General features: G+C 37.9%; 1 protein-coding gene across 2 annotated transcripts; it reads left to right on the top strand.

The window, feature by feature from the left end:
• Positions 1 to 1,241: 1,241 nt before the first annotated feature.
• Positions 1,242 to 15,791, top strand: LOC135482012 (homeobox protein php-3). Of its 2 annotated transcripts, none has more exons than XM_064761826.1 (3): positions 1,242 to 1,379; positions 5,981 to 6,518; positions 14,762 to 15,791. In XM_064761826.1, exons 2-3 carry the CDS (start codon positions 5,999 to 6,001, stop codon positions 15,016 to 15,018), a joined length of 777 nt encoding a protein of 258 aa, XP_064617896.1. In that variant the 5' UTR covers positions 1,242 to 1,379; positions 5,981 to 5,998; the 3' UTR covers positions 15,019 to 15,791. The 2 variants fall into 2 exon arrangements, with proteins under 2 accessions (XP_064617896.1, XP_064617897.1); XM_064761827.1 differs by lacking the exon at positions 1,242 to 1,379 and adding an exon at positions 5,832 to 5,853.
• The last annotated feature ends 6,254 nt before the right edge of the window (positions 15,792 to 22,045 follow it).

The following is a 22,045-nucleotide window of genomic DNA, read 5'->3' on the forward strand; positions in this document are numbered from 1 at the left end:
TAGTGATTTAACAGCCATATATCAGATGTATAAATCTGTAGTCATTTTCCTTTTCAAAAAATTCAATAAAATACCAAATGAAATAACTGAGCATACATAAGAATTACAATCTAAACGTCGAAGGCATCCATATAAAAGCGTTTGAGGACTTTTCCCCAGCTTTATTGGAGATATGAATTATGCAAATATGTATGTCGGTTTTTCAACTTCCGATCTGCGTGATGTACGCGGAATTTGTCCCGTTACGAAGTCGCAGGGGTCAAATACACCTATAATAGTGGCACCAAAACCTGCTTGTCCATTTTCTCGTTTTGAGGTGAGTAGTGAAATAGGACGCAAAGATCTGAGTATGTGAGGCTTCAACTAGGAGCATTGTAGTTAGCAAACACACCGACAAGAAACACTGCGCTTCTAGCTTTATTGTTTAAGGGGGGAAAAAGGTTCCTCGGTGACGTTGTATTTTGATCTACATAGCAGTTGTCATTGGGACCCGTGTCAGCGGGAACGGGTGGCTTTATACTAAGGAGTCATCAGATAACGTTGAGTCAACCTTGTACCAGTTAGGGCGTACTGGATACTGCCAGCGTTAGGGCGGACAGCATCTGTGGTCGGCTCACTCTAGGGCTTACTCTGTAGCTCCCCAACTCCAGCGTACACCAGGAGGCTCTGCCCCCAAAAAGCCTTATCCAGTGACGTAAGCCACTCGATCCTTGATGAATTCACAGATGCGAGAACGACCATAGCCGAGTGGGTATATTACTACATAAGAGTGGCCTAGTTTACTGGCGGACTGAGCGCATTAACAGATATTACAGCCAAAACTCAAACTTTGTTAAGTGTTTAGCCGTTGAACAGGGGGACAATACCGGGAGTCAGAGCATCCCATTCACCGTCTCCGTATAATCCGCTCCTCTCCTAAGGGGGAGGGGTGTGAGAGCCTAACGTAACTAAGACCCCCTTGTTTACGGTAATGTATGTAGCGGCTATTTTACTTCAAGAATCCAGAATCCTTTGCTCATCTGGTGCGTTACACTGTGCATACTGATTGATTGATAACTAGCCATATTGAATGTCGCCGAACAATATGTCATAGGGTGCACAGCTAAGCTGTCCCGTGGGTCTTTGTGTTCCCCTACCCTACAACCCCGTGATCCCTTGGTGATGAACGCTGCTTTCGGCTTTCATTGATTCCACGGCCGTCCTCCGGCTTTCTCTTCCTTGCTTGTATCGGAGATCCGAAACCGAAACCGCAGTTAAACCCCGTGCAAAGAGTTGCTGCCAACAAACCAAAGACTAATCTAGCCGTGATTTCCACAGAGCGAATTAAATAGACTGATGGTCGTCAAGGGAGTTGGTCAGCCATGGTACGCTACATTAAGGTATGTCCCTCTTTGTTTTGCATCGCGTGTGACCGATTTCTTTGAATATTGGGAAAACTCAATCGAAAAATTATGCAAAATATATAATGTTTTCAACCATGTTAAATTGGTGTTGTTTATAAGGAAAAAGACGAATCTAGAAATTGTAGGCTTTTATTGAGAGCTAAATATTTTAGATTCTATTAGACATCTTTATTTGCTAAGCCATGGATGTTTCAGTAACTTAAAGAAGCTACAGTTCACTTTGTATATTCTGTGTGTATATGAAGTAGGCTCTGGTATAGGGATTGCGATTGCTAAGTTAATGTTTTGAACACAACAAAGAACTGCTTTATTAAAATAATATCAAGGATACGTCAATACATGAGATATTTTATAAACACTACCCTAAACAACAAAATAAAACGCACATACATTTGCCTGATGTTTTTATGTTATTATTACTGCCCGCTTTAATACATTTATGTGCATTTTTGGAAAATAATTTTTACCTCAGTTTGCAAATGAAACACACGTAGACCGTGTTTGTTGGGGCATACATTACATTCCCTGTTACAGTGTACCACATATAGCCAGACTAAACATTGAATATTATTCAGATTGAAATTTGTAATTTTATCAGTATAATATATTTTTATTTACATTGAGGCGTTAATGTGTTAAATGGCTGAGAAACTTGTTCCTCTTAGGCATGGGCAGGATTTTGTGTAAAAGCTGTTGCTTGTATATGAAGCTATGAATAATAATATTGTGCAATCTAGATTCAATCATTTGAACTCGAAGCAGATGAATAAATGATAATTGGCAACAGCGGCTGAGCAAAGTGAACAGTGGGGAAAGATGCGAAATGCGCAAAAGGACGCATTATTAAATCAATGTTGTATATACCGATACCCGCACCGATGACTCTGTCATGCATAAATGCGATTTATGTAACGATAATAACTAATACACAATGAACAAATCGAAATCGACAACGGAACAGTAAGTGTTAATTGTGCTAAATGTAACTGATGTTGCTCTGAGGGATACAATCCGCTAATCTATGGACATTTGATGAGTGCCGTATTTTACCACAGTTTACCCCCAGCTGACGGCCAAGAGTTGCTGGATGAAAGGCTGGCTTGATAACCGTTCGTTTGCCTAAAAATTTCCTTCAACAGATGACTATATTTTACAGCAAAAATTTTTATTAACTAGTAGCATATGTAAATCGAACGTGTTCTTTACTGGATAAATTAATACTTTTAAATTCATGTTTTAATATCAGGATGAGGGCATATAGTGTCTTCGTTTTGATTTTTCCTCTGTACTGTTTGTGTTTTGTTTTATTTTATACCAAGTTTACTGTGCATTAGTACGTAATAAAATTGAACCGACAAATTGTTTGATCTTGCAAAGGACTTTTCCCCAAAAGCCTTCAGTGTCCAACATTAAACACAAATAACGGGACTTCAAGTCATGTCTTGATTAAATGTAGATAAAATTTTTTAAAAATTTTTAAAAATTTTATCCGTTGAAAATACTCACGAAAATTTCTTGATGAGTTTTCGTGAAATGTCTTAAAGAATCAGTTGCGTGTTACGGGTATCCGTGCAAATGTCGTTGGGTAAACGTTAAATATTGAACTTGTTCAAGAAACGAACGGAGGTTTAGTCTTTTGTATGATATATGTGTATTTTATAACGGTGTCGTTGCGGTGTCTACGCTCTAGCCATAGTCGTGTATGGGCCCCCGGGTAAAGACCATGTCGCCAATTTGCCGGTGATGAATAAAATAATATTGTCGTTTCACTGTGTTAATCTACCGATGCCTAAAGCGGCGACCAGATATAGAGTCTAAACATAAATAGGCTTTCATTTTTCCCCAGTAATATTTCTTACCATAGGCCTTTCGAATCCAATTGTTTACATCCTGAGAAAAATCAATTTATCTTGTCCTAGTTAAAGTTGTACATTTAACTTCAATATATTTGTGGTGTATCGTGGAGAAAAATTGTCAACATATTTCATCATTTGATGTTTTGCATTTGGAGGATTTAACACGTCACTTGTCATAACAACGTGCTTCGATACAACATTCATTTCAAATTGTGGGGCGGGAATTTGTGCCGTTTAGATAGTCTCTGGATTACCTGTAACATTTACAACCGACTTGCGTGCAAAAATAAGCTGACAAAATTGATCCCTATGTGATAAGACACAAAAGAAAACTTACTGCTTTGCACTGTGATTGTATAAAATGTTTACAATATTACATTTAAAGTGTTTCATACATCTTATATCGTATAGTCGTTTGTTATTGTCCCAAATTAGTTTTGTTTTTGTTTGCCCTTCAATGGTTGGGCAGATACCCTCTCGCATCTATAAGTCGAATACCTAGATGTTTGTGAGATATCATGCAGTTTATTTGTTGTATTCAGGAGGGATTGCCGAGTAATACGATAATCTTGCCCAGGATGGTTTGTAAGATTCTTTGTATCTCCCGTGAAAAGGGCCATTTACTGCAGGCTTAATAACAAGGATGTTATAATAATGTAGCTATTTGCCGAACTGTATCACTTGCCGGCGGCCCTGTCGAACCAGTGTAGCGCGGAATGGCTGGCTGACTGACTGGCAATTCGGCGAACATGTTTGTTATAGGTGCTTAGTTACCTTTACACGGTATGACCCATCTCTATTACAGACACTTTCGAAGAATGGGCGAATCTCGTTAGAAACGGATTTCGTTGTTGAGTTTTCCCATCAGGAACAGCTAGTTTGTCAATGTCAGCCGTATACGTGGTCATCACACTTCTAAGCCTTTCCCCAAGCGTCAATAGGCCCCGCGCCAACACTTTCATGAATATGCATAAAAGTAGTCCGGCTACCAGCTATAAAAATTATTTTGCTTAGAGAATAAAACATTTATCAGTTTTTAATTTCTCCATATATAATTTACAAAACTTACCCTTTTCATTCTTTAGTCAAATGGGTTTGCGTTTCTATACTCAAATAACATATTTCGTTAAAATTAACGCCGACCAATCACCATTCCCAGCCGTGGCCAATCCCAGTTGAGTGACAGTTTACGGGCTTCGCCCCGCCCCTTTCAAGCAGAACTTGCATCGCGGTGTGTGAATTGGGGTCAGAAGGTTGGACCGCGGTGTGGTCAGTTGTAGGATGGATGTGATAAGAGTGGACAGTAAAGTTTGCTTATGGGATCTTCCTCGGACGATACGGGTCTAATCTGTTTCATGGCGTGTTAACTTTGGAATGGTAGGTATTTTTAATAGCCACTGATAGGCCTGCACTGCACCAAGCTGCGAATGACCCCTAGTGTCACTGACTTTCGGAACAAGGTTTTTTTTTACCCATCTTATTCTGTGCTGTAGTAAATAGGCAATTATCACCTACGTGCTAGGGCATTGCCAGCGGAACGATGATGCCGGCCAGCACCGATATCTTTCGTTCGCGGCTTTTACCCTACGCCCATAAAGACGATCGTTTGACTTTTATTTTCGTTGCCTACCGAACTGCATTGCTGGTTGTTGTTTGGATGCATAGCCATTAAATCAGTGACACCTATCTCCATAACAGATTTTCTCGGGGCCCTTTGATTCCCCGACCGTGACAGCATTTGCAATGGCATTCTACCATTAGCCCCAAATTACACCTTCTCTAGTAATTGGCTTTTCCATGGACGACGTGAGCTGTCTTGTACTTTTTCTGGAGACTTGTCGGTCTCTAACCCGTGTTTGAAGATCCTTCAACAGTGACAATTGCGAATGGTACTTTTGTCTACGTTTGTAAATCAGGCTTTAGCCAGCTCACATGAACATAAATATGCCTACAGCTGACCCAAAGCTGTAACGACCAAGCAGAAACAGGCTATAGATGTATGGCCCTGGGCTGTAGGCCATACATGTTTTTTACCACGGAATTTGTAGAGAGCGGCCATATTTGATTTGACGAAGGGATTGAGCTGTGTTGACAACAAAGACTAATGCATGTCTTACTTCTGACTTCTCGGTGTACATTTTACACGGGAAGATTTAACATCATACCATACCCAAACCAGCCTCCATTCAAGGACTATCTGTTTTCATGCGAGAAAACTGTTTTCAGTTTGCCAGATTCATCGTAAAATTGCAAAATTTCATAACGGATAAAACTGCAATGTTTACATGACTGGGGGAAAATGTTCGACGAGGGAATAGACAGAAGAAAAGATCTATGTTGTTACTTGTGAATCGATCCACAGACAATGTGTTCCACTCGCTTGCGCTTGATCAGTTGTCCAATGAACGGTTCTCAAACTCTGACAGGACTCGTCACAATACCCGGATCATCCCTACATTTCCATGGTAACCATGTGACACTATCTTGGATGCAGAAGATATTACATTTATTTGTTCTCAGCTTGGAGCGGTCACTGTAAAGTTGAAACTCTTGTTTGTGAACAGCCTCACTTGAACGTATATTCTAACTGAGGGGTGAGTTACAGCATGTTTTTGTACGTATTGAGCCTTATATTCATTTACTTCCAGGGCCATTTTTAAAAGCATTGCATTTTCGTTTTAATTAACAATTATAATTTTTTTCTCTTTTTGTATTTTTCAGCTGGCATGAACCACAGCCATGGAAGCTGCCAATAATATCCTAGCCGCTCATTCTGGTTTACCACATTTTTATCCGGTCGTCACTTCGTCAGTCACAGGCATATTGCAGTCGTCTCCTTCCCAGGACAGTGTGAGTGCCCGCTCCAGCATATCCGGCCAAACGGCGGCTCATCACTGGGGGAACTACGCCACGGAATCCCCGGCCATCGTCCCTCACCACAACTCGTGCGCTATGTCTTCCTACTCCAACCTACAGCTGGGGGCCACCCTTGCTACCATGAACAACAAATCTCCATACAATTCCTTCGGATCGGGATCAGACTATATAGCAAATTGCAGACAAATGCAAATAAACCAGTTTAGTTCCCTAAATACTGTACCCCGCTATCACCCACTCTATGGAGATGTTTATCAACCGGGACATGGGGCCACGTATTCTAACGGCAGTTTTTACCCCGATATGACAGGCGGCCATCTCCCTCCTATGGCTTCTCGGGATATGGACTGCAGGAACGGACAAGTCGAAGGAAGTGTGCAAGGTACAGCACTTTTCGTTTATTTTTACTTACTCACTTACTTACTATCTGGGCAACATGGTAATACAAGGAAAAATACCGCCATTTATTGGCTTTACAAACTATGTTGTGACTGATTCTTAATAGCTGATGAATTTATCATAATTAAACAAAATATCTCAGTAAAAGGTGGCGTATAATAACATGCGGTATGTTATATTGGCCATAATTATATAAACTTTCGGCAGTATTTATTAAATATTTCTAATGAGTAAAAGGAATATCTGTATTCAGCTAATCCCTTTTATTTCTACTAAAAATCCTCAAAATGCCTCTCACGACAGTCAACGTGTTCACTTCTGCTTAATAATTTAGAATCACATGTGCTACTTTACTGCTGCTACTACCGTCCCTACTATTCTACCCTGTACCTACTGTTATTTAATCAATTGTTTAGACAGGCTCTAAATATATCTATAGCTCTCTAGCCTGGCTTAAGGCTGCTGTGATTAACTAGCGGCTGCCCTTCGTGTTAAAATGGCCGTCCCTCATTCTGCTAAGATTGATGGCGTTAGTGACAGACGCACAGTCAGCTTATTCCACTGATTTGCCGGCTGTTTTCTCGAAAATGACACATCTGTGGAAATTTTCTCCTCATCTCAGCATGACCGCGGTGCCGAAGATACATTATTATATAAGATATGTTTGATAAGCCGCCCATTGTGTGTCTAAAACTAGCTCGATTTATGCGGGCGTTCACAATTTTACAAGTTTATGAGTTAACCGCTAGAGGGAGCCACCTGTAGAAAAGGTCCCACGGTGCGGCTCATATTTCATTTCGACAACAAACGCCTGTCTTAGGTAATGATGTTGAGCGTCTCATAGCCATGCTTTGAACTTACGTGTCGATAATAGGGCAAAGTATTAAACTTCAAATTGACTAGGGTACCATTGTTCTATATTACGTTCCATCGCGATACCGGTTTTGTGACGGTCGTGGCGTTGCATGTCAAATGGGTGTTCCAACACGTCTGGGACGGAGTCAGAAGTGGGGACTGTATTTTAGGCAAATGCTTTTGCTCATATTGGCACCTGAGCAATATGTCAGTTAATATACAGTTGAAATATGTGAAATTGTGAAATCTTATTTCACTTTTAAAACTATTACTATATCGTATCAGATTAAAAAAACCAATAACGTTAATATTTGATTTTTTTCAAAACAATGAAATAGTTTATCTTGTATCCTTCGTAACCTGAAAATGAAGCTACAATGCTAAAATACAGATAGTTTTATATTTAAAATGCGAAACGTAAACTTTGTTAAGAAATTATTATTTACACACTAATCTGCTATCAGAATTTTTTAACTGATGCACGATATTCATTAAGGTCTATTCTTGACTTTGTAGTAAAATTCCTTGGTCTGCTGAAGGCACGATATGATATTCTTTTTAAGACTTTGCGGTATGCTCCTAATATCTTAATTACATTTTATTTAAGCCTTCGAAATTACTGGTGATATATTAGTCTAAAAGTGTTAGTTTTTCGATAAGAATTATTTTGAAAAGAGCAAAAACAATAGGATTGAATATTTCGTGTCTAACTTATATTTTGTGCTAAACGCTTTAAAATATTGTGACTTTCATCTGTGCAAGCTCAGGTAATTTAGTGTCAAGAAGGTGTAAATCTCGTCGGTTTATAAATGAAAAGACAATATTATAATTTTTACCGAGAAAAAAACACAGTTACATTGTTGAGAGTCTGCAGTGGCGAAATGCTTGTCTTACATGGCAGGTGCCAGTCCGGTGTATACCTCTTTCTACTGTTACATTTGGGACAGAGTAAAGGGATAAATTTTCTCCTCAGCAGTATATGTTACAGCTTGCAATTATAAAGATATTACATGAATAATGAATATTTATTATCCGCATAATATTTATAACAATACTTGAAAATTAAGTAGTAGACTGCAGTGGTACACCCAGCATTTTATTTTGTTTCATTTTATTCAACAGCCAATAGGCTGAAATGAAAAGAAACTGCATGTTGCTTTCATATTTGTTTCCCTCGCTTCCTAATTTCCTAAATGAGAAGAATAAAAATTTCCTATACCTGTATGTAGTTAATATTATATAAGTTAAATAATGAATATGTTTATTATGAAGAGCTGACAGACATTCTCTAACAGCTAATGAAAATGTCAAATATATACTGAAGGTAAGATAAGTTACTTGTGATTTTTCACTTTTGTATTGGTAAATTTTTCCACATCATGTGTTAATCTTTACAGACATGTTCTACTATATTATGAAAAAGTAAAACATATTCGAGTGAAGATAATTTACTTGGGATTTTTCAAGTCTTGTGCTCTAGGTCCATTTTTCTAAAAATGTTTATGTTTACAGAAATGTTCTCTAGTTACAAAAAAAAAAGCAAAAAAAAAAAAAAAAAACCCATACGACATATTGGAGACAAGTAAATATAGTTGTGATGTTTCATATCTTTGGGTCAATTTTTTGTTAGTGTTATAATTGGTATGCAGTTTTCACACCTGCCCTATAGGTTCAATGTTACTATATAAGGTACATATATTGTTAACTTATTCACGATCTGGGGACTCGTGTACTGGACGCCCTCGGAAAGCCCATCAATCTGTAAAGGTGAACACGCCAAGTTACAACCAGAGTATTAGCCTACACACAGCTGTTACACCGATGCAATCCAATTGCAACTGCTAAACATTCCGGAAAGTTTAACGAAACAACCGAGTACGACTTTAGCTTTCAAGGAAACATCACAGCTATTACATTCAATGCTGTAATATGTCACTGGTATTTTGAGGAAAAAATAAACTACAAATAAAAACGCATAACATTTGTAGTAGTATTATCCATATGAATTCAGAGAGATTATTTATAGTTATAAGATTGATTGTTAACAGTTATAACCTTAATATGAAATTTATCTTCTAAAGTTTCAAACTGAGACAATGTATTGTTTGACACTCTGACAGGAAATTGTTTTTGCAAGATTTATGCAGACTTTTTTTTTCAATGTTTAATTCGTTACATTTGGATATTTGCTATGTAAAAAAAGCTCGATTTCCAATCTTGAATTTATGTATATAGGGCATTGTTCATCTCAGCCATGCATTGGGGACAAGCATATTCTAAACTAATAAGCTATCCATGTATTCCCAAGAAAACGTGATCAGTAAAATATGGAAGTCGATGTTTACTCTTGAAACTTGCTGGTTTCCTCCACGCGTGAGACAACCGAGATATGGGTGGAAAATTACTATGTTGTTAAACAACACTCAACAATAATGATTGTTAAAACTAGGAATAACTTCGGATGAGCCTGAAAAGATTAAGTCAGTGTTCTGACTTACATTCACAAAACAGTTGGTTGTTTAGCTCACACTATAGCAGTGAAGACATTAAACACGCTACACGCTGCTGCTAAATTAATGAAGAATAGAAAGGTAGAAACGTATAACCTTTGTCGTTATATTTTGTCCATATATATGAAATAAGGAAGCTGTTATTTGATGGTTACAACCTCGATAGGCAATTCTCTTTTTGAAGTTTCAAGTTTAAAGAAAGTATTATTAGACCTTCTGACATTCGGGACATGGCTTGCATTGCATGCATTGGTGTCCAGATTTATGCGCATTTGTTCCCCCTGTGCTGCACGTCTGAATTATATGATGTCGTGGTATATAGAAAAAAAAATGGTTGGCATTGAGATAAGTCTTATAACGCTGATGTTTTACTCTAGCTGAGGGTACGGAATTACATTTGAAAGCCAATGTAATTGCAATGTTGAATGATCAAATGCCCCGAGGGCTGAGTTTGTATCGCTGTCTGAACGCTTAATTTCCTGCCTCCTCAAATTCATAAAATCCAAGCTCTTTTCTTTGCTCTTCTTGTAATGGGCATTCATTTATAAACGTATTTTTTTCAATGTTTAATTCGTTACATTTGGATATTTGCTATGTAAAAAAGCTCGATTTCTAATCTTGAATTTATGTGTATAGGGCATTGTTCATCTCAGCCATGCATTGGGGACAAGCATATTCTAAACTAATAGGCTATCCATGTATTCCCAAGAAAACGTGATCAGTAAAATATGGAAGTCGATGTTTACTCTTGAAACTTGCTGGTTTCCTCCACGCGTGAAAGAGACAACCGACGTATGGATGGAGAATTATTGAGTATGTTGTTAAACAACACTCAACAATCAATCAAATCGAAACAACATTGATGCGATTTATTGATAGGTTGTCATCAAAGGAACCGCCTTTAAATACTCATACGGGTGTTATCACGGATATGAATTTGTGAAGTGGGCGTGTCCTACTGTTCAAATCTAGGAATCCTGTCACACATAATTATGGTAGAGTATTTTAGGTGGGGAATCTGGAACCAGTTTTCAAACAAATGTGAAGACATTTCACTGTCCTAACACCATCCCAATAAGAAACTTGTATACTGCTATTCATATTGCAGAGTGCAAATGTCTGATGTACATGTACGCTGTACATGCATGTATTTTGCGTTCAACTGATTTTCAGCAGTGTTATACAACACGACGGTTTCACAAACTCAATTTAATTATTCTTTCCCAACTGATAAATCTACGCATTGTTAATGAGGCTTGAGATGTCGCCTTAAGATGTCGCAGCTCGCAGCAAATGACATATATATGTCGCAGCTCGCAGTCTGAAACAATTAAAGGTTGATTTTCAGCATTTTCAGTATAACCTGATGGTCAATTTGCTCACTATTTCTGCACCTCGTATGTGTTTTTAACGTGCATAATTAAAAGACATAACACCTTTACATCTATTGTATGTTGTTTGAATTCATGTTTACGTTAAGTATGCAACGTTTTTACGCTTACAGTGTTTTTGTGGTTTTTTTGGTGGAAATCCATCCTGTAACAAGGAGGCACATTACATGCAGTGTAAGGATTTCTTCGTCGTCATATGACTGAAAAATTGTTTAGTACGACGTTAAATCCCAAGCACTCACTCACTCACGTCATGTTTTTTTTTAAATTATTTAGATGGTAATGTGATATTCTGAAAAATGCGCTTAAATATATGTTACATAGCCCGGGGCTTGGTTCACTAATTCCGCATCCCACCGCAGCATGTATTTTATGGTGTAAAAACAGCTGGATGTCATCTTGAACACAATGTAACACATCTTTATTCATTTAAAATAATAAAATATCATTTGGCCAAGTAAATTATAATTTTATGAACGTAATTCACTGATGATCCGGGTTTTAATTCTGTGGAACTCTCTATGACATGTATCCGAAAGGTCAGACTTGTCTTGGAGTATACCCAGAGACAATTCTTGCACTTCATATCATGTACTTCAGCTTAACATGCACTTCAGCATATCATGTACATATGTATACATGTGTTTCATATTAGCAAAGATCATCTCTGCTGATTTAATTAGCAAACACGCTGTAACTATTTTCGAACTCCAGGAATATATCTTACATACAAGCATCTGTCAGTGTCGGAGTGATTTCGCATTCATTTATATTTCCTAATAAACATATATTAATTCTGCTCATGATTATCTTCGCAAGTTTTTCCGGACATTAATGACCTAATTTAAGAAAACACAACTACATTTGTATATTAAAGATGAAGAAAGTAACGTTATGTTCAGTTGATTGGATTTTGAGAAGAAGCAAGTAGCTTATTTCACGTTAAAACTCTTGAAGGTTAATTTCATGCTAACATTCCCCCTTCTGTTTAATTTTGTTATCAGTGCTGGGTGTTAAGCCGACTCCGTGTGAACATGTGTCTCGGAAAGGTGACTTAAAACTTTCTCATTATAATTATACTTATCTCCCCCTTCTTATTACATAAACCTCACTTTACATACATTGCCTGTACAACAAAACGAAACTGTATTTGACACTGCTGTAATTTAATGTATGAATGGTTTTCCATGTGCCTTTTTATTAACCCATTCTGATAAACTGAGAACATTTTATCCACAATGGTTGTTTGATGTTTTCGTAAAATTCCCCCAGCTGGATTATTTCGAATGCAATTTGAATCGATGTCTGCTGGGAAATATATTGAAGAGAGTATAGTTTTTTTGCATATCTGCTTGATATATTATGGCACCGGACTCTCAGTGGCACTTGACTGCGCAAATGATAGTGGCTACCAAGGAGTTGTTTATGAGCAACACCAGAAATATCGTTTGACTTTGAAACTATACCAGAAAGTGATTTGGACATGGCTGACGCACACTTGGAGCAGTCCTTAGAAACGGTAGTCTGCTAACCACATCATAATCTAGGACATATTTTCTACCACTTTTCATCAGAACCCGTAATTTCATTCCACATCGATCTCTTTGGTGTTCTCCACCGCACACCCGTTTAAAGCTGCGCATCTTCCCTCCTCCTGAGACCAGGGAGAATACTGATCTCCGAGTTTTCTTGCTAATTTACGGTTCACTCATAAATACCCCGAGGCAAAACGCAAAAGGTTTGGTCAGAACTATATTAATATCACTTGCTGAAACATTGTCATGGCTACGTGAGATAAGACGTGACCAACAGGATAAAGTGCCAGTTATAGTAAAACACCCAGAAGTGTAAAGCGCTGCAACCAGTTGTACATAACACCCTCTTTGCTCTTTACGAGTATATGAAGTGCTGTTTTGGCGATGGTTTGAAATACAATGGGGCGTAACCGTTGACACTGTTGTATTTTATGATCGTATATCCTAGTATTATCTCTGTAGCTTGCACAGGAGTGGATATATAGCCGAGAACACCCATAGAGTGTGAATTAACCTTAGACAATGAAAACTATATAAGAGCTGTGCAGCGTCGGCTAAAGCACGGTTGCTTCAAGTGAAATCATATTCAGAAGTTTGGCATCAAAGACTAGGAGAATTAACCGCTGATAGCCCGAGGATCAGCAATGAAATTTCTCATTTTTCACATTTGCATGAATCACTCGTCGGAACCGTTCATTCTGACGTCCTCGTACTTTGCCGTGATCGGTGGGATGCCGTTGACCAACACTGGCACACACACAGTGCAATACAATCAATGGCCATAGTTTTTGGCATGCAATAATCTTCTTCGACGCCAATTGTGCTTGGATAGAATCTCGACGGAAAATCATATTAAAATTGATTGCCGCTTTCTTGAATAATTTTTGGCCACCATTTTCTTAGAAGCTTTTGTGAAAAAACGAAACAAAATGAAAAGGCCATCATTTTATGAGGCGCCCACTATCCTAAAACTAATGACAGTGTATTAAAGAAGATGATATACCGAACATATAGAGACTGATATAACTGTGGATAATTAGCGTCTGGACCGACTTCACTTCAGCTACTGATACTGCACCGATAACGTCTTTATGGATATTGCTATTAAAAATCCTTAATTAACTTCCATTTTCATGTTTGTTTTTGGAAGAAGTACTTCTCCATTCCCTTTGGACTTAGGGTAATCCAGCAAACTTCCACAAGCATCACGTGTTGTCCGCAACATCCTTGTCAGATACTTATTAATATTTCATAAGCGTTTGTACTTTAGTGTTGCACTGTCCTTGGTATTGAAGGTCTTGGATATCAGACGGACTGACCTATTGACTCAACTAATGAGCTACAGACCGGGTTGAGAACGGAGGGTTGAGGGAGGAAAGTGTGGGATGGGAAGGGCTAATAGCATATCACGTGCATTACTGGTGCAACCAGCAGCGCATTCAGTCCAGAAACTGTTTGCATGTTACAATGTTTTCAATGTTTATTCACCAACAGTTAGAATACAAATGTATATAATACATTATAATAAAGAAGATAGTTTATTAGTAAGCATTTGTAATTATAAACAAATGTTTCAATCAGGGTGATGCAGCAATAAAGTCCATAATATCCAGGCGATAATTATCCGCAGTCCTTAAAATATTACATCAGGCAGTTTACAGCGTTGCCTTTTCAAAATTGAATCTGACAAATCAGATAAAAGCTTTGACTTTCTCATTTATTGCTGTTTTCTCCTTCGAGATTTGGTATAGCAATTTTCCTGTAACTGCTATCTGTTGCTTTTGCATTTGGCTAGATATGCGTCCCATGTGGCAAGGATTAGCTTACCTGGGAAATTTGTAAAAAAAATTGATATAATTCTTGAAAGTTGTCTTGGAATTGTTTACTGAAATTGTCTTTCTGTTATCTTACATTGGATCGGTTATATTTTTTCAGAACCAAAGGGAAGAAAGAAGCGGAAACCATACACAAGGTATCAGACTATGGTGTTGGAAAATGAATTTCTAAATAACTCCTACATCACCCGTCAAAAACGCTGGGAAATTTCTTGCAAACTTCAGTTGACTGAAAGACAAGTGAAAGTGTGGTTTCAAAATCGGCGGATGAAGAGGAAGAAATTAAACGAAAGAGCAAAGGCGCGGATTAAGGAGGAGGAGAACAAAGAGCCCTCTTCACTAAACAATGGTTCTTGATTGACAGAAACTGACTGTAGATGGTATATTATGAAATATGGAGTGTGCGCTGAGCTCCCGAAAGCTGTGGATACCTAGTGAACGAGCACGCGCTGACCACCCGCAGCGGAGACTCTTGTGATGTCACAGAGCCGAGATGGGCTATGTTGTATTTGTGTTTGTTCTAACAGTGCTTATATATTGTACATGGACCTACGACGTGGTTAGTCGGTGCGCATGCGTGGGGAATGACCGGAAGTATGTGTGCTAGTGATCTGAGTGCTGTGGCAACAGTAGAGAGGACAGCTAAATACGTTCCTTGATTACGTATCAGGCAGCTATCGGCATTACCTGTAAAGACGATCCGATACAGTAATACCGAACGCTGGGAGAAAACTTACAGACTGTGGGGACATATCTCTGCTTATACGGACGATTCTTTGCCTCATTATAATTTGGCCAAACCACAATGTTTGTTGAACGGTTTGTCTCCATGTAAGTGGTTATCCGATTGTATTACAACGGTGGTTGTTATTTTCTACTTGTTCGTATTCGGTGTATATTTTATAGTCTCGACAAAAACCGTGCTTGTCGTGGACTGTTGATTATTTTTGTCCAAAGCCAATGACATCATTTCCCGACAAACTGTATTTGTGATGTGATGTTTGTATTTGTGTGACAGATAGTTAATTTTCTACCTCCGTGCATGCTAGAGCAACAGGTTCAAGACAAAATGGCAGTATCAACAATTTACAATGGCACATGAAATGTTGCTGTCTCGTTCTTATTTGTTTTTATTTGTTTTTATTTTTGCCCAGTGCATATTAACCGTGTCCTGACGTTTGATCTTATCACTAAGAGTGACATTTGTTAACTCCAATATCCTACAAGAATACTACAAATCAAAGCTACAGATCAAAAGTTTAAAGTTTCATTGTATAGGAAGTTTCATTGTATGGGAAGTTTCATTAGCTGTTAACACAAAATGACCGCCAACGTCATAAGGTAGCTCTTGGCCCGCCCTACTTATACACATACGCTAAATCAGCAGTGCTTACTTGTTACAATGAATAGACATCATACATGTTACTGATCTCTGATAGCTTGCACAACGACACGTGTAAGACAAAAAAAAGAAAAACAATCTTTCAGCAAGTTTCAGATGATTTCTGAAGCTTCCTGATAACTGCCAGGGAAAAGAATTTCTTCGATTTTCTGTAACTCGATTTGATTCCACGTAATTGTAGCATGAGGGAGGGGTTGAAACGACAAAGTGATAATAAATACTGTAGTGGTTGTTGTTGAATTAATCTGTCCTTACCAATGTACATGTGTACAAACTTAGTGCTGACTCAACCTTTGGTACAAATATACTGTCGCGAAAACTTAAAGCTGTACATGTGTAATGTCGACCAAATCTAGTTCGATACGATTATTTCAATATTTCTCAAAGAGACAGCTCATTATTGTACTAATGTTGCATAATGTATGCACGTCCATAGATGTCTTGTAAAAAGTGGCAGTCCAAGAATAAATGAATTTGTGACATATCAGTATATTATTGTCAGTTTTCCTATTCATTATATACACTTCATATATGCGTATCAATGAATGATTAACTAAAACTATTTTAATCTGAAATATGCACAAGGAAGGAGTTTATAAATACCGACGTGACTGCATATCTCCAGATTGCAAGGTGGCTGTGTATTCATAGATATGACTGTATTCATCGGCTGGCTATTCATGACAAGGGGAGTCGTGTGTGAACACGACCTTTGAACAGGTATAGACTTATGCCGAAGAATGTATTATGAAGACCTCAGTTCTGCATTTGTTGTCCACGTACATGCATGAGTGACCATAGTGGGCATATTGAATGGTCTGATAGTACATAAGGTCATCAACATCCTTCGACAAAAACAATGAAGCTAGGCAGAGTAAAACCTGATGTTGCCATCGAATTATAGCTACGGTATCTAGTCAAAAAATCATCTAAGCCATATCTAAGCACGTGTGTGTAACGTGGGGAATGTTGTCAGTAACTTGCCAAAGGTGAGTGGTTTAGGCCGGAACCCTCCGTTTCCACTCATAGAACTGATCACAATAGTAAAAGTGAAAAATTCTTAATTATGACATTCAACAATCAACTAACCAGTCAACTAGACAATGAAGAACACATTTAATAAAATACATATTTTTAAAGATTTTGTGAGTTGTTAAAAAAAGAAGAATAGAAGTTCATATTGGAATCTTGAGATTGCTATTTCCGAGGCATGTGACATGAAATATTTCTACATTTTCTTCAGAACTCGGGATCAAACCCGAGTCGGGTCATACCAAAGACTTCAAAAATGGTACTTGCTGCATTCTTGCTTGGCGCTCAGCCCTGAGAAGTTAAAGCAAGAAAACAGGACTGGTTGCCCTGCTGTCAGTACAATGTTATTGGGTGAGGGTCATGTCTGATGTCTTTAGCATGATGTTTCAGTGGCGGCAAAATTTTGGCGGCATTGACTCGCTCTGCCACAATGTATGTACAAAGACATCATGACTCCTCGTCGTCATATGGCTAAAAATTGTTAAGTACGACGAATAAACCCCAAGCATACATACATACATACATACACACATACATACATACATACATACATATATTTTCTACTCGCACTGAAAAAAATCTACGCAATTATTTGTATGTCTGGGAAAGACTGTTTAATACGAAGCGCATGTCTGGGCACTGATTAAAAAGGCTCCCTTTCAGGTAGACGGTTTCCTCATGGAAGAATTTATTTTCTTCGATTGACATTTTACTTCGTACTCTAGAACATTACTGACACCATGTATGAAGAGGCTCAACAAGCGCACTTCGCTAGAGGTATACACTCTAAATTTAAGACAATAATTGTTTTCTGAATGATGTAGACAAGAACATCTCACTTCCACATAATATTACTGACAAACCTTCCTTACACCAAAAAAGGTATTCTGTTTGAATAAAAGAACAAGCCTGTCATTTTTAACATAATGCAGTTTAGAAGTAACATAATGCATTCTGCCATTACTCATCAAAATATTACGTTACAAACAAAATATAACCCCTGTTACACCAATAAAAGTATTCTATTGTAATAACAGAACAAGTATTTAATACATAACATTATAGTTCGGCAGTAACATAATCTATTCTTATTAGCCAGTTGAACCGATTGCTTTTCACAGTATACCTAATAAAGTTCCTACACCCGCTGTTTACAGGAATGCAGACCATGCTGCACAACCTGACTGGTGAAGCGGCTTTACCTCTGAACAGTGAGTCGATGTTGTGGTGGCCTCAGCAAGCTTTCCTGTGGTAGTACCATTTCTCTCCAAAATATATTTTGTATCCGAATCTAGAAGAAGCACTGCTTCGTCAGTTGTTTTATTTTTGGAGTTTTTCTGGTTTTGACGGTGAGGCGCAGCATAGAGGGATAACTCTTCGTGACCTGTCACCTTGAAATAATTCCACCATTCATGGTGTTAATCCAAGTCTAAAAAAGCGCTATGTGCAATTTTGACGTTCATTGCGATTTGAAATTTACAACAATATATCCACGAAAAAAAATAAAAATCTTTCTAAAAGATCTATTTTATTTATTTATTCATGATTTTTGTTTAACGCTTTGCTCAGGAATTTTTCACTTATATAATGCCATTCAGATTTATGCAATCTGGAGAACATCGACCTGTGCCAAACCACCGACCAACTTTCTCACATGCGACGTATTGATGTTCGCACCATACTGATGGAAGACAAGTGGTCTCCAACAAACGTCGAAAGTGCGCAAACGGTCAGTTTAGTGTTGTTGGCCGCCTATTGTCAGGAAATCTTCACAAGCAGCCAGAGCATGGGAACTCTGTATTATACAATCTTACGTAGTGAGAATTATAACCAAATACATGAGAATAAAGTTACAGGCGAATAGACTTATACATCTAGCACAAATACTCGATCTGTAGTTTCCTGTTATATGGATTTTGATAATTTGGATGATTGTCGGGATGACTTGACAAGTTGACTGGATAACCTACTACTACATCTCCTATGTCGCATTTAAGACTGTTACGTTTTTCAGCTAAATTAAACACAAGTGATGAGAGCTCGAGGCTCTACCTGCCAACATAATTACTTAGCTTAAGTACAAAATAGTCCAGAAGAATGTGTCTTTTTTGTACGCCGGTCCCGATAGAACAGTTGGTAGTCCGCTTCGTGGGGGCGGTAGATGCAGGGTCAGTCCTGGGTCGGGTCACACTTAAGACTTTAAGGGGATAGTGCAACGACTGGTTGACCCATCTCAATATATTGGCTCGTGTGGGGCGCCTTACTTGCCTTCGGTAAGTCGTCTCAGTGAAGCAGCACTAGATAAAAGAGTGCTGGAACTCCGTGGATCCTAGTGCTTCTGCACTCTGATCATTCATCTAATATCTACAGAGGCTCTATTAACAATAACGTTGACCACAGCTCACTAGAGATTCTACACCGGCTGATTCCATCAACGTGTCATCTGTGAATCCTAGTGCATCTGACCTCGGGAACTGTAGCTGTCACAGACGACAGAACCGTTCTGCTCAGCATCGGTCAAGGACTACAGCTAATGTTGTTCAACAGTTTATGGTAGGCATTTACTGAGTTATGAGATTATTTATGATATTTTGATTTTTATTATATTTTTTAACACCGATATGTACGATGTTTATTGACATCTCATCAATATTCATTCTGACGCTCCTTTTATAGAATTTCAACGAAGTAGGCGGAACTTAAGTACGGAATCCAGCTGTGTGATTGGCTAACCAACAAAATAGGTGCACGTCAATCACAAACCTGCTTAAATCCTATCACTATCATGGACGTGGAAAATAAGTTTTTCTCTACAAACGTTTAAAACTTTTCAAGTAAAGTCAGACTTAAAATGAACAATTAAAATCACCAAAAGACGTAAAAATTCCATTTATCTATGACGTTAATTAAAAAGTTTATCTGCAAGAGTCGATGTATGCACAAAAATGACCATATGGATGATATGCTTACGCGCAAAATGTCCCCCTCAAGAAAAGGGTAGGACCTAATTTTCAAGAGTAGACTTCACGAAAAATGAACATTAAAACGATGCCATCATGAGTAAATACTGTTATCAAACTCTCAAACACTCAACCATATTTCATCAAATGTAACGCTTAAATTTTAAGGAAAGCTTTGCCAAAAACAAAGTTTACAACCGCAAAATATCTACAACGTAATGATAAAATCTTCTACCAATGTCGTTGTTATAACCACACAAATCCTACTCTAAACTGATTTCCATGTTTGTTACTATGCGAGAATCACCACTCACTACTTTCTAGCCGTCTCAAAATGATCCCAAGGATAAAACTTTGGTTACTTACAGTCCTAAACGTCAAGAAAGGCCGAATGGGAACTAGCAACAAAATCTAGTTCTAGAGGAGCGACCTAATAAAAACTCTGCTAATATTACTGTTTAAAACGTCACCAGTTATTATCTTTTACATAGCAAGTGACTGTAATAATATACATTCATAGCGAAAGATAGTATTTAAAAGACACCAGATCTCTTGTAAATGTAGTAACAACTATTAAATGTCAAATAATATACTGACATTATGAATCAATCTACCATGGGGCTACACCCATCTATACACAAAAGGGGTGGGCAATAGGCAACTAGAATGAATGAAATATACCTGTCTCCTGAGTTAAACTCTGCTATAACGAGTCCAATATTGACCAAAAGTCAAATCCAGTGATTTTATCAATCACCGAGATATTTAAATATATCGGTGAAAGTTCAGTGTTCTGTTTACTGTCAATAAAAATGTTCCTGAAATAACGAGTATAATTTAAGTCTTACTGTCTTGATGTTCCTTCTCTCTCTGTATCAACAGGTGCATGTATGTTAAATGTTAAATTTGTCACAATACCATCACCAAAAGGAGCTGCATGACTCTGTGTTGGAGTCATTGACCTCTTCCTATGGACTGTCTCATAAAAAGCATTGACCATACTTTATCATCAAAACACAGATTCTCCATGGCTGAAAGCCAATGGCTTGAACACAGAAAACACTTATTTCACGATTGGGTTTCATTTATTATCAGCGTTTTACTAAATGGTTTTGACAGTCTAACTGGTAGATCTGAATCCAGAATGTTCCAAAATATCCGTGGTGGGAGATTTAATATTTTTGACATTTTCCACCTGATTGAATCTTTATTAAAACCAAATGGAATTGTCACTGCTGCGAATCAGGGCAAAAACGAAGTTTCGCTAGTTGTAGAATACTTTAGCTAACATTATGGATGATTGGAAAGATACGCATTTATTCCTACATATCGTTCAACGACTAAAGTTCTGTTTTTCTTTGTTACTTGCGTGCTGAAAATAAGTTTTACCAAAACCTACCTGGAGCGCTCTGCCCGCGGGTTACAATGTTGGATGTAAGTAGACATTATCAAGAGGAAACTATACATAATTTGAATGAAGCCTCGTAGTACATTAACGAGGGTTACGAGGGTACCATCTGGGAAAAACAATTGCGGCGGTAACTAGTCAGTAACAGGTGGACACCATACAACATTCAAAAGAAACCACGTACTGCTTGGAACGTACCATTCAATGGTATTATGCAGTGGTGGAGGACACTAGACATTTACAAGGAAAGAGTGGTTGTAAGTAAACATTATCAAGAGAAAATTAAGATTATCATGATTTTTTGAGATATCAGGTGCTATCGGCTGGGATAAGAGACATCACCGAGAGAAAGTAGTCATCCGTACAAAGTTAGGAGACTTTTCCAACAATATTGCATTTCTCATTGCCAAATGGTTCCCTCAAAATGCATGTCAATAACTGTTGTAATTGACGCTGTAAGGAATGTAATATGAAGACAAAATAGAGAAAATAATGTATATAATTCAAATCTAATCAAATAATGTAAGATTCCATAATCAACATATTGAACGGATAAATGTCCATGATAAAGACGGATGTTTC

Source organism: Liolophura sinensis, chromosome 1, assembly GCF_032854445.1.
Source record: "Liolophura sinensis isolate JHLJ2023 chromosome 1, CUHK_Ljap_v2, whole genome shotgun sequence".
NCBI classification, from domain to species: domain Eukaryota; kingdom Metazoa; phylum Mollusca; class Polyplacophora; order Chitonida; family Chitonidae; genus Liolophura; species Liolophura sinensis.

Bases quoted from the DNA above. Each gene is read 5' to 3' on its own strand.
- LOC135482012 (XM_064761826.1), top strand. From the start codon at position 5,999: ATGGAAGCTGCCAATAATATCCTAGCCGCTCATTCTGGTTTACCACAT. The intron at 6,519-14,761 runs GTACAGCACTTT...ATATTTTTTCAG, and splicing joins AGTCGAAGGAAGTGTGCAAG to AACCAAAGGGAAGAAAGAAG.